The 14,095-nt window shown below is 36.9% G+C and overlaps 1 protein-coding gene across 1 annotated transcript in view; it reads right to left on the bottom strand.

The window, feature by feature from the left end:
* Nucleotides 1-14,095, bottom strand: part of SMC1B (structural maintenance of chromosomes 1B) — a 57,215-nt gene that overhangs the window by 37,225 nt on the left and 5,895 nt on the right. Inside the window, exons 4-10 of the mRNA XM_081061555.1 lie at nucleotides 13,878-14,081; nucleotides 11,278-11,516; nucleotides 9,737-9,995; nucleotides 8,702-8,842; nucleotides 4,283-4,365; nucleotides 3,485-3,692; nucleotides 1,543-1,728 (exon numbers count right to left, since the gene is read on the bottom strand). Coding sequence (XP_080917681.1) covers nucleotides 1,543-1,728; nucleotides 3,485-3,692; nucleotides 4,283-4,365; nucleotides 8,702-8,842; nucleotides 9,737-9,995; nucleotides 11,278-11,516; nucleotides 13,878-14,081 — 1,320 coding nt within the window. The remainder of the gene's footprint in view (nucleotides 1-1,542; nucleotides 1,729-3,484; nucleotides 3,693-4,282; nucleotides 4,366-8,701; nucleotides 8,843-9,736; nucleotides 9,996-11,277; nucleotides 11,517-13,877; nucleotides 14,082-14,095) is intronic.

The raw sequence follows: 14,095 nt of genomic DNA, 5'->3' as shown, positions 1-14,095 counted from the left end.
CCAAATACTCAGTACATTCTTTCTCAAAAAACGTAATAAGTGTGACAGTGAGAGATTAATAGTATGCACTTATATCCGATGAAAGTTTGACAAGAACCTGATGAACTATATACCACCATTGGCTCATGTAGTATTTTTAGAAATACACTTCACTAAAAGCCAGAAGACAGAATTCCCAGGTTCAACTGTCACTAACTGGCTGGGACAAAGCAATGCATGAGAAGGTCTCCATGCTCTCAAAAACATCCTATCTAGTGGGGATAATACCTACACGTGTGTCCAAGGATTGGCACACATTATGGAACTCAAAAAATCATTTTAGACTTAAATGATCAGGAAAGCCTCCACACATTCTTTGACATGACTTTTAAATTGGGTCTATAAACAGAGTCAAAAAGTGTCCGCAAGGTATTACTGAAAAACAGTAAGCATGAGCACATTTTTGTGAAACAAGCAAAAACCCTATATACAACCAAAATGTGTACATACACATATACTTGGAGTATATATTTATATAAATGTGTATGTATGGAAGCAATCTGAAGTAGTTACAACTAAGGAGGTGGGCATTGAGGAGGAGGAGAATATTTCCTTTACATTTTATAATCTTCTGTATTAGATTTTTTTAAAAATGAGTATGCCCTGAAAAAAATCTAAGTGTGAAATAAGTAGCTCAGGAGTTGAACAGGCAAATGAATTAAGCTAAGCGTTAACTCATGAATTAAGCAGAAGGCATAACAAAAGTGCGGAAGCACAACAGGAAGTCTGGACCATCAGTGCCCAGCGGGCGCTTGCTGAGCCCCTCCTCCGTGCCAGGCACTGTGCGAGGTGCTCTTCATGCAAGGATTCTTTGCGACAATCTAATAGGGAAAGGACGACTTCCTCCACTTCACAGATGAAGAAATTGAAGCTCAGCAAAATTAAGAAGAGTTAGTGAGAACTAATTAAAAGCAGGTCTGGGATTCGCACTCAGGACAGTCCGAGTCTAGGGCATGTGTGCTTAAGCACTACACTCGCTGTCTGCACTTCAGTAGAACATTTTCTTTAGTAGCCAAGAAAAACCTCACTGAAGGATACCAGTCATGATAAAGTACCCCAGCCTTAAAGACTCTGGATACTTTAAGGCCTTTTCCATACAAACCTCAAGGCTTTAGCCTGTGCCACCAAGAGCTAACACATTATTTACCACAGCACATATTTACAATCGTGGCTCTGGGTTGGCAAATCGCCAGAAGACCGTATGTGTTATCCATCTCTTGCACTTTGCTATTGAGTAAAGTAAATTACTGGCGAGTGGGCTAGAGCTATATCCTTAGAATCATCAAGGTAGAATGATGGCAAAACTAGACATGAAAGAAATGATACCAAGTCAAAAAAGAGCCCACCTGATGTTCTTGTTTGCCTGCTGATACATTAACACCAGCCACCGAGTGAGTTCCAAGCTATGATTTTTTTCAATCACTACCATAGCTTTAGGCAATAAAGACATACTTTAAAAGACAAGAGTTTTTCACCACTAAATACTAAACATAAATTTCTTACATCAAGGTAATCTAGAGCAAGGAATGTCTCAGGCTCAGCTCTTTCCTCCTTCAGAAATCGAATACAGTCTCTTGCTACCTTTTCAGAGGTTACAACAATGGCAACTATGTACCGGCCGAAAAGCTTCGTAACAGCCAGCCGGTATTTCTTATGAATCGGATGACACAGGTCAAGTAGTCTTCCAAACTTAGCAGGTTTCAAAAAGGAGAGAAAAACCAAGACATTCGTGAGGAACATGTAATTCATTGTTTTCTACTGTAACAGCAACATAAACCAAAAACTAATTTTAAAAAATTATAAATATCAGAATTCAACAGTCTCATTCAAATGACCTAAGTTTCTTTATAAAATATCCATTTAGGTATGTCACACTTCACTTAAGGAGAGTAATGCAGAAGGGCTAGCCTTACCAAGGTATTAAAATATTTCTATAGTATTTAAATAGTATTTATCCATCCCCTTGTTTACTAAATAAGAATTTATGAGGACCCCCCTCACCACCACATGCAGGTACTGAGCTAAACTCTGGGAAAACATTACCGAACAAAACAGATACTCTCTGACCTCACAGAGCTTTCCATCTAGTAGAGAAGACAGAGTGAATAATCAGTAATGACACGCACGTACAAAACCGAATTTTAACAGACACTGTGATAAAGCACAGAGCGCTGTGAGAGTACATAACAGGGACCTGGTTGACCTGAGAAGTCAGAGCAGGCTTCCCATGAAGATGTGTTATTTGAGATTGAAGCATGGTCAAGAATGAATTAGACCGAAATTCAAAAAGTTGACTTAAAAATGTCAGAATGTCAACCGTCCTGTATCAATGCTCCCTAGAATATCTGAAGATTCAATGTTATAGCTTTAGATTCTTTCTTCATTTGCTAGTTTCCACTCCAGGAATGCCAATGTCTTTCTGATAGATCATGACTGTCTTTAATATTTATTATCGTGGCCTTTGTTCCTCTCCGTTCACCTGTGACTACAGTAGCCCCCCCTTATCTGCACTGTTGCTTTCCATGGTTTCAGTTACTGTGGTCAACCACGGTCTGAAAATATGAAATGGAAAACTCCAGAAATAAACGATTCAACAAACAAATAAAATAACTAGTTGTTATTGTTGTTTTTAACTAGTTTTTGTTTGGTACTAAAGGAAGGATTTTGTGACCCACCCTTACTCCTCCATCATTATCTAAAAGTCAAGACCAACATTTAAGAGTCAGAAAGTAAAAAAGGATGCTATAAAGAAGATGCCGGAGAGTTAGGAGGGAAACCAGGAGAGTGGTATCATGGCAGCCAACGGGCGGGTATTTCAAAACAGGGCAAGTGGTTAAGAGTCAAAGCTGAAAACAGGCCATCATACAATAAGGACTGCACAGTGCACACTGGTGTTAGTGACAAGAGAGTGAGAGGCAGGACCCCAATACCAAAGGAAATAATTTTGTGAAGTTGATGCCCTCAGAGACAGGTTACGGATTGCTGTATTTGGTCCAATAAAATACACTAGCAATATTCAAATAAAACATGTACGGTCAGATTTAGAAAATAAAAATTCACTGTTACAAAAGTATGCTAATGATATGTACTGAAAATATAATTAAAAAAAACTGAAACCATGAAGAATATGGTTTGAGGCTATGTGTTGGCGGGGCAGACCACTTCATGGTTTCCATGTCTTTTGGGGGTACTGGCCATCACTTCGACTTTCTGGGTAATGTGTTTATGTCAATGTTTCTCCCCAATAATCACTTATTTATAGATACTACTGGAAGTTATTTACATTTTACCCCAATTATTTACTATTATATTTTAAATATAAATAAATTATCAAACACAAAACTTAAAACTTTCTGAAATAGTTTTGCTTCCAAATAATAACATTTCTAATCCCAAATAAAAAAGCTTAGCCTTTTGGTTTAAATTAATTATTCATTCTAATTACCACAGAATCTGGGTAGAGTCTTTTCAGGTGTTCCAGAACCTCTGCTCTCTTCTGCTGGCGTTTTCCCTCGTGGTTATCAATTCCAGCAGTCTGCAGTTCACTTCTGATAAGATTCATCTCTTCATTAACTTCAGAAATTCTTGATTTTGTTTTTTCAATTTCGTCTATTAGGATTTCCTCTTGCTGTTTTTTCTCTTTCAAGCAATCCCTATATAATAATAACAACAATAAATGATACAGCCAAAAAGAAACACCAAAATTTAGGAGTCACAAGATATAATGTACTCAGTTCCGGAACTGAGGGGAATGGACAGCACTCTCCCCATTTTGAATGATGAAAAAATGCAATCAAATAAACTGAACGTCAAACTTGGGTCAAAAAGATTTTGAACATTCTTTGTTGATTCAAAAGATACATATTTCTGGCTACTGAAAAAGTCAGAGCAATTCACTAGAATCATAGCAATCATCATGAGCTTAATAATAAGTAAATGCCAATTTAAAAAATTCTTGGTGGCAGAATACGTAGGTTGTACTAGCTTTCATAACATAACTTTTATTATAAGATATCAATACCAAAAAGAGAGTTTTAAGTCTCACCACTGGTAAACATTTATATTTTAAAAACTTAAATATTTTATTTATGTGGGTAAGGATAATTACCTACAATGAAATTAAGACAATGGAAGAGTGAAAACATTATGATACAATGAAAGTATTTATTTGATGAATATACCACCGATATACCAGACCCTTGAAAATAAGAACGCTGCAAGGAATTTTTCTTACTATACCTACATGCATGTTTTTGTATACTCCTCCAACTTCTCTATTCGCTTTTTATAATCTTCTATTTGTTCTTTTATTTGTTTTAGATTTTCCTAAAATAGGAAATGAAACCTAAAATCAATTAGAGCAACTCCAAACAAATAAAATTGATAATTTTTCACTATATACTGTAATATCCTTAGTTGTTCTAAATTTGAAATATATCAATTATAACCATAGGAAAATACTCATAAGAGCAAATTTTAATTTTGAAAAGGCAGGATGATATAGAGCTTTGAGGTTGTAAGAATCAGGGTTCAAATCCTGGCTCCACCATTTACTAGATATCTGATCTCCAGGAAGTTGACTCTGATAATCTCAAACGCCAAGGGGGTTATTTTCAAATACTCATATCTATACACAGTTCTTATCAGTCCCTCAAACTAATTCATTCAGTAAATATTTATTCACTGGCTACCATGTGCTAGGAATCAGAGATAGAATAAAGAAGAGGATAGAGTCCCCGCTCTCCAGAACAAAGGTCTGGTGGGAGAGACAAATAATTCCAGTAGAGTGGCTTGGTATTATAGTAGTGTAGAAACGGAGGAGGCAACTATACGCTTGTGGGAGGAGGGCTTCACAAAAGTCTTGCTCCATTCACATTATCACCAAATCCAAGTACAGTGGTAGACTCCAATTTGTTTCATGTCTTTAACCTTTCCCCGTCTAATTCATCCTGTGCACTATAGCAAGATTAATCTGTCTCACTCCATTACTAAGTAATCTAAAACCAGGAATGTACAAAAGTGAAAAAACACAATTCTTTTTCAATATACAGCACCAGGAAAGAGAAGAAATACCAAAGTTTTCCAGAGGAAAGGAACAAAAATATGCCACGAAGATACACATTTCATATATCACATAAATTCACTGAACAAACCTCTGTGCTGGGTGCCAGAGTTATAAAACTGAGCAAGACACAGTTCATTTTCTCTAGGGACTCACACATTTTGAAGTTAGAGTCCCCATATTGAAATATTAATATCTCACTTAAGAATTCCATTCAGAGAGGAAAAAAACAAGTTGACAAGGAATGCAAAGTTTACTTAACCGGAAACACCTGCCCCTGCCTTACTCTGGCCACTGCCAGGCTTGTGTGGCGCCACAATGGGCTCCTGTGTGGTCATGACCTCACGTGACAGCTGAGTCTCCTAGGGATCACCAGCTGTTATGGAAAGGCTTAGAACAAACTTCAGATATGGCTTAAGTTGAAGGGTAGGCTCTAGAAAATGTGAAATGCCAGGGTCATCATCCCTCAGGGAGGTGTGTCAGGGCCTGGGTGCTCCACTGGACACATAGGGGGTAAAAATCAGACTGCCTTGGTACCCGACATTCTGCATTTGTGATGCCAGCTGATCATGCTAGTTGTCTGGAAAAACCAACCACCGCCTCACACCTAGCGACCTTGGCATCTGTGGGAAGTCATAGCCTCTCTTCTCCCGGGAGGGAGTCACCATCCTGTGGGAAACTGAGTAAGAGCACAGACTCCTCCATCTCTCTCCACTGGACATGTTACTCCTTCCTCTATGGAGTTTCTGTATTCCCAAAACAGCAGCAATTCCATCGACAGTGTTGACATCTACAAGGTACGAGGCAGATATGCAATGGGCACTGTCAGGAATCTGGCCTTTAAGAAGCTTCCAGTCTAACAGGGCTGTAGCAATTAGCTGTCCTCCAATCTGAGAAAAGCCCTTAGATACAGATGAAAAGTAACGGGTAACTAGAGCAGGAAGAAATTTTTTTCAGGGATTTTTGGTGGGGTGGAGAGAAAGGCAGGCTGGGGAAGGCTTTGTGGTGTGGGTAACTGTAGAATTTAACATGTAAAGGTAAGTTTTCCCAAAATTAGCATGCACAAAGGCAGAAGTATGCAGTAAGTATTTGCAGAAAAAAAACAGTGTATAATTTTATAATGCAATATAAATTACACAAGTGTTTTAAAATTAATTACTGCTATGTTACTATATTTGTTTTTCCTCTCCACAAAATGTTCTCTCTTCTACTCATATGAGTATCATATACTACATCTCTCATATTTGTTCATATTTCATCTGCCAAATCACAGAGACTACAATGCAAGGCAGTTTAGTGTAGAGGATAAGAAGATTCATGGAGACAAAGTGTTAAAATCAAATCCCAGCTCTTCCACCGACTAGTCTGGTCAAGTTAACCATCTTGTGCCGTGATTCTTTCATCTGTAAAATTCATTAATTCAACAAATATTTATTATCTGCCCTCAATAATGGCCTATTCTAGGCATTTGGGCTGCATCAATGAACAAAACAGATGAGTATCTCTGCTCTTGTGGAGTTTACATTCTAGAGAGGGAAGGCAGACCAATACACTACGTAAATTAACTAGCACGTTAGGAGATAAATGCTATGGGAAACACAGAGCCAGGGAAGGGGAGCAGAAAGGCAGTGGGGACTACAACTGTATTTTGGGCAGGCCTCACCGAGAAGGCAACATCTTAGCAAAGACTTGCAGGAAGTGAGGGAATTAAAAATAAAGAAATATAGGGAAGTATGTTCCAGGCTAAGGAATAGCCAGTGCAAAGGCCCTAGGGCAGAACCAGGTCCAATATGTTCCTGAGGCCGGTACAGGTAGATCACAGAGAACAAGAGGGAGAATAGAAAAAGAGGAGGATTGAGAGGTAAATGGGGTGGGAGTGGCGAACAGATCAGGTAGGTCCATGTAGGGCACTCAGGGGTTTTGAGTTAAACTTTATGTGCAGTGGGAGTCCCTGGAGGACTGTCAAAAGAGGAAGTTTCATGATCTGATTTAGATATGAAAAGCGTTACTTTAGCTGCCCTGCTGAGACTATTGTAGAGACAAGAGTGGAGGCAGAGAAAACTAGTAGGCAACTACATTGAGCTAAACAAACAAACAAAAACATGGTGACTTGGACCAGGGCGATAGCAGTGAAAGTGGAGAAAAGTGATCAGATTTTTGGTGTATGTACTCTGAAGGTGGAGCCAACAGAATATCTATCCTAAGAGTCAAAGATGGACTCCAAGGTTTTTGGCCCGAGCAACCAGGAAGACTGAACTGTCATCACCTGAAATGGGAAAGACTGTGTGTGGGCATTTGGGTGTGAAGGACTTAAGTTTGAGATGTCTATTCAACATCCAGAATGGAGATGCTGAGGAAAAAGCTGGATGTATGAGGTTGTGAGCTAGAAATACAAATGGAGGAGGCATCAGCAGATGGTATTTAAAGCTATGAGAACACAGATCACCAAAGCAGAAAATGTAGAAAAGAGGAAAAATCCAGGATGAGGACATAGCAATATTTATATCTACCTCCTGAGTTTGAGGATTAAATAAATTGGGTTTACAGCAGTGCTAATAAACATAGTATGTACAAATAAACACTGCACTATAATATTATGTTGTTATTCCTGGAAAACTTCAGACCTATTTCATTATGAAATCCCAACCCTCAGTTTCTTCATCTGCACCCCAGAGCAAATACCTTCCAGTACAGCACTGCTGAGACGTAAGGGAGCTAATGTACATAAAAGGCCTAGCAAAGTAATCAATAAACATTTTTTCCTCTAAATTAGAAATATTCATTTATAAATCAAATGTATATATAATTCAGAACCATTTCCTCATTACAATCCTGATTAGAAATGGTGGTCATATTTTTAGGATGGCCATAGATTTCATAATATATGGTGATTTGTTATTGTTGAATTGCCATTATAATAATTTTAGAGCCCAATTGTCACTCTTAGAAAAGAAAGTCAAGAGAAGAGGAAAGGAGCAGATGCTCGTATCAGCACCCTCACTTTCATCTTAATCAACCTGGCCATCACGATGAGGTAAACACGCCTATCCTCAGTGTACAAAGGCAGAAATCAAAGCCCAGAGAAGTTAACTAATTGAGCTATTTATCGAGATTACAAAGGTCAGTAACAGAGCAAGACCTCCGGAGCCAGGTCTGTCTTCCTCTAAGGCAGACCATTATAGCGCTATCCTGATGATCACTTCCCATGCAGAATATTCAGCTGCTCCTGGGCTGTGTCCCTCTCGTTGCCAAGTAATTCCACATTCACCTCTGATACTTGCTTGTGTTTCCCTTTCGCTATCCATCTCCTAACCTCACTGGATTGAGACACATGTAAGAACAGATGGTATTGTCTGCCCATGCCTATCACTACACAGACGTGCAGAAAATAATTCCTAATGACGTGAATGACATGTACTTTCCATACCTAGCAGGAAGGAGCACCTAAAGGATACTAAGCAGCATAACAGGTAATCCAGAATGTTTTAACTAGTTGCTATGCTTGATGTAAATCCACGTATGTATTGAAAAGCTAATACAAAAAGGAAACAAAACTTCATTGAAAATAGTTCTTTATCATTACTGCACAAGCCAAGGTACCTGAACTTCTCCATGCTTCCTCTTTTCAAATGCCAATCTATCTTTGTCAGTCTTCTGTTCCCACTGCAGTTTTTCCAGTTGTTGGGTCATTAAAGCCACTTTCCTTCTTACTTGTCCCTTCAGTTCTTTATATTTATCCAGCTGTATAAAGAGATTTAAACATTGCTAACTCAGAGAAGCATGAGGGAAAATTCTTCAGATGGTTCTCTTTTACTGACAGATAATTAATCTTATCAGAAGCACATTTTTACATAAATTTGATCAGAACTGACCATCTTCTTCAGGTAAGATAATGTGAACATAAAATGAGTATCTTCTTTAAAACTGTTTAGCTAGGTTAGTAAGGTATTCAAAACCAACTCTATAAGGCCTCGATAAGAAATTCTTAAGAGAAGGGATTAAAAGGAGCTCAAAGAAAATTATGTATGTACTTTTTTCTATTTATAGAGTCATAATTATTTCAGTATAATTAGTGTAACATAAGATTATTATGAAGTTAATGAAAGAGATAAATAACAAAAATTTAGTTGAAAGAATTTTTGAAAACTGAATTATGAATGTCTGGATATTTACTATCTATTTATTGTAATTAAATTTTATATACTAAATGGGATATTAATTCATCACTTTTTAATCACCTTATCTAATCAATTTCCCTCCTGTCAATTAAATGATGTCTCTTCAAAGCCATATGCATCTGACATTTAAGTTTTTATAATATTCATGAGAAAAAATGATTACCTTAAAAACATAATTACCTAATTTTTATTACAAAATGATACCATGTAACCTTATTGAAGTATTTTCTATGACATTAATGAACTAAAAAATGTTATAATGCCATTTAATCTAAGAAAGAAAAAATAGCCTAAAGATTAGATTGTATGCAGGCTGAAAAATTTAAATCCCCATAATTTAGATTCTGAGAATGACCTCTTAAAAATATCAGAAAGAGAGATCATCTTTCAAATTTTTTCTTATTAAAAGAAGCTGACACAAGAAACAAATGCTTTTCCCACATGTTGGCTTTTTCACCTGACTGGCTTCTAATTCAATGTCTCGCACTTCACGTGAGACTTCCTTCTCAATCTGCTTTTCAAAACTTTTCCATGCACCATCTAAATCAACCAGCTCTTTCTCTAGGGCTTTTATGTCATCTTCCTGTTTAGAACATTGTTTTTCACTGTCTTTTATTGATTTCTTAGCCACATCTAATTTCTTAAGATGGTGAGAAGTGTTTTCTTTGGCTTTAACGTACTGAGGCCTCTTCTGATTTAAAAGTGCTTCAAGAGATCTAAAAAGAAAAATAAAGTTTTCTTTCAAGGAAATTAAATTTCATAACATATAAAGGGAAGAAGTTCTTTCGATCAAATCATACATTTAAAAATAAATTCTAAAAACTGACTTTCAGAGACTGTAAGCAGGTCAGTGGTTGCCAGAGCTTAGGGGAAGGATCGAAGAGGTGAACCCCAGGGAAGTTTTTAAGAGTGGTAAAATACTCTGTATGACACTTTAATGGTGGACATATGACATCATGCATTTGTCAAAACCTACAGAACTGTACAGCACCAATAGTGTACCTTAATGTATGCAAATTAAAAACAATCACTTAGAAGGCCAAGGGATCCTAGATGGAACCTGGAATGTGACAAAAGAATCTCACTGTACTACATATGTATGAAACAACCTTACTGAAGGGAGTGGGGAGAAAAGGTGTCAAACTACGTAACTTTAGAAAGGAGTGAAGTCTATAAATACTTAAAGCAAAAGGTATTGTACATAAGCCACATACTCTAGTTGATAAACCTGCTTCCCATGAGGGTATGGGTTAACAATTCTGATACAATACATAATTACTGGAATTGAACAAGCAAATGAATGGCAGATTGCGGAAGCCAGGGTCCTCACTGTTGGAGTGGGAGGTTACAGATAAGCAAGAAAAGGTCAACATCAAAAAAAGGTCAACATCAACAGCGATGCCAGCTTGATATTATGACTTATTAGATAGATGACTTGTCATTTAACATCTGATATGTTGACATCCCTGATATATTGTGATGAGAACGGCATTTTACCACTGTGGTCTTTCTTCCCCAAACCCTAATTATGAGAAAACTATCAGACAAACCCCAATGGAGGGATTTTTCTACAAAAAAAAAAAAAAAAAAACCTAACCAAAACTGTCAAGGTCACCAAAAACAAGGAAAGTCTGAGAAACTGTCACAGCCCAGAGGAGCCTAAAGAGATGTGACGACTATATGTCATATGGTATTTCTGGATCAGAAAAAGGACAATAGGTAAAAACTAAGAAAATATTAATAAAGTATGGACTTCAGTTAATAGTAATATATCCACAATGGTTCATTAATTCTGACAAATATATCCGATTAATAATGTATGATGATATAAGTAGGAGAAACGGAGTGTGGGCAATATGTGAACTCTCTATAGCATCATTGTAATTTTTCTGTATATTTAAAAGTATTCCAAAGTAAAAAGTTTATTTAAAAAATCAACTTTCAAAATGTCACTTGATCTACATAAAATCCAACTAATAACTATTTTTAAAAACTCACTTTAACTCCTTTTCTGTTTGTTGTAGTTGTCTAGTTAGCATTCCATGTTCCTTTTTCTTGGCTTTCACTACGTCTTCACAATGAGAAAGAGACTCTTTTGTGACACTCAAGTCCCTATTCACACGCTCTAACTCAGTGTTCAGAAATTGAATTCTTTTCCCATTATGATATAGTCGGAAAAGCTGCAGTTCTATCTTGTTTATTTTCAGTTCTTCAAGGAGACTCTGGTAACGTTCTGCCTGTAAAACAGTACAATTCAACAACAGTTAAAAGGAAGCAGTTTCAGTCTACCTTTCATAAGCTCAGCTATAGTGCCAACAAATGACCTCTAATTTTCAGTCCTGTCATTAAGAAACAGCATTTTTGCCACAAGGAGCTTTATGTAGAGAAGGTTCCTGGGTACTTTCACAGTACATGATGTTATATTCACACACTCAGCGATATGGCAGTGAGGACAATGAAGTGGTACCCGCTCACCTGCGTCCTTGTCCCATTTCTGTCTTGACCTCAGAGTGTGGCAAGTCCATTAACATTTCTGACATCACCTTCCTCATTTGTAAACTTTCTGGTACTATGGCATTGCCCTGTTTTCTTTTACAGCATATGTTGTTATATGACATTATCTTCTTTATTATTAATTTGCTTGTTTAGTCTGACTCCTCTTCACCCCTTCTCCTTCCATTAGAATAGAAGTAAATTATATGCCTTGTAAGGTCACTGGTAACTTTAAATTCATTATTCCAGGTAAAATTCCTGTTATAGAATGGAATTTTTCTACTAATAGAACTAATAGGACTATTAAAATTCTACATTGTAGGTGAAATGGAAGAATTTCCTTAGCATTTGTACTATTACTAAAGGAATAAAAGAATGGGCTGCCTTGAGAGAAACGCTCCTCGTCAATGATGAGGAGGTAGACTGCCATCTGCCAGGATGTTGTACAAAATAATGAAGAAGTTGGACTATTCTAACTGTCCTTACAATGTTTAAAGTTCTGCAATTCTATGAGCTGTTTCAGTATATCATGAGTTCTACAGTCCTTCACCGATGCCACCCCTTTCCACTAGCAAAACAAAGGACATATACACGCATGTCAAAATATGAAGAAACAGGAAAACATCACTAATAAGGAACACATTTATCTTTATTTCTTCAAATATTTTTTGATTGCTTACTGAGTTGGGCCCTGTTCTGTGTGCTTGGAATACAGTGAAAAACAAGATAGAAACAGTCCCTGCTCTTGTAAGGTTATAAATATCTAGTTATTCTAATGGCGGGGGTGGGTGGGGTTAAGATGTGGGGTTGAGGGGGAATGGGGTGGGTGGGATGAAGAGGAGTCAGAGAGTAAATAAGCAAATTAATAATAAAGAAGATAATATCATAACAACATAAAAAAACCAAAATAGGGCAATGCGATACTACCAGGAAGGGGGTGCTAATTTAGATTGGGGGCATGGACAGCAAATGCCTGTCTGAGAAAATGGCTTTTTAATGAAAACTTGAATGAGGCAGACTGCTATCTAGGCAGAGGAAATAGCAAAAGCTCCAGGCTAGAATGGAGTATGGGAGGTTCAATAAATACTAAAGGTCAACGTGGTAGGAGAGTAGAGGAAATTGAGGCTTACGAGGTGAACAGGGGCCAAATCAGAAGTCTAGATTGGGAGATTCAATTCTCAGCGCAGTGGGAAACACTGCACTGGAAGAGGTTTTATGCCAGAGAAAGACAGAATCTGATTTGCATTAAAAAAAAGATCACTCTAAACAAATAATTATCAACCAGACACAGGGCACTACCTAGGCATGGCGAAGGATACCAAGAAAATACCAGAGACCAGAATTTGCAAAGTGTGGCCATGGCCTCTTAGAAGATCCCAACACCCTGTTAGGGAACCCCTGAGGTCAAAACTATTTTCATAACAATATTAAGGCTTTATTTGCCTTTTTCATTGTGTTGATATCTGCACTCATAGTGCAAAAGCCAATGGTGAGTAAAGCTGCTAGGCCTTATCTCAAATAAGATTGAACAGAGAGGCAGGTATGAGAATTCATCTGTCTTTTATTAAGCAAGATACTAAGGAGATTACAAAAATGTAAACCAATGATACCCTTCTAATTATTTAGTTTTTAAAAAAGTTTTTTCATAAAAATGTTATTTATGTTTACATGTAATGAGTTTATTATTGCTACTTTTACTTTGATCATTAAAATATATTTTAAAAATTTCTTAGTTTTAATTTTAAATACAATAAATATTGATAGATATAACCCACATGAACAGAAACTCTTTGGGGCCCCCAATAATTTTTTTGAGTCTAAGAGGACAAGATCCTAAAGTTTGAGAGCCTCTGCCATACAAGATGTAAACCCTTCAGGTTTATTTTTAATTGGTAAAAGCATTTTTGTAGTTCAAGTTGTCCTGTCTACTTGGGGGTGGGGAACCCAAACAGTGAAAAATATATCAAAAAGTTCATCTTTAATGACTATTAGGCTTTGTCTAATATTATTAAAAGAATCTTATTAGTAACCCCATGCCAATACCTAGCAATTTTGATGGTTTTTGTATCGAACACGTCACTGGTTACATCTTCGTGACACCTTACCTCTTCCTTTTCTAATTTTGCATGTTTGCGCTCTGCAGCTACATTTTTTTTCTTATTAAAATTAAACTGTGCATCTTCTTCGGCTTTCAGTAACTTTCTTCTCTTTTCCTCATATTCTCCTATAAGCTCTCTTGAAGTACTAATTTCTTCAAAAAACTGGGTTCTTTCTTTGGGTTTTTTCATTGAAATCAACTCTACAGTTCCCTTTAAAAATAGTA

The sequence above is a fragment of the Rhinolophus hipposideros genome (genome assembly GCF_964194185.1).
Source record: "Rhinolophus hipposideros genome assembly, chromosome: 9".
Taxonomy (NCBI): Eukaryota; Metazoa; Chordata; class Mammalia; order Chiroptera; family Rhinolophidae; genus Rhinolophus; species Rhinolophus hipposideros.
Note: the sequence above shows the minus strand (reverse complement) of the source record. Positions and strands in the feature narration are given on the sequence as shown.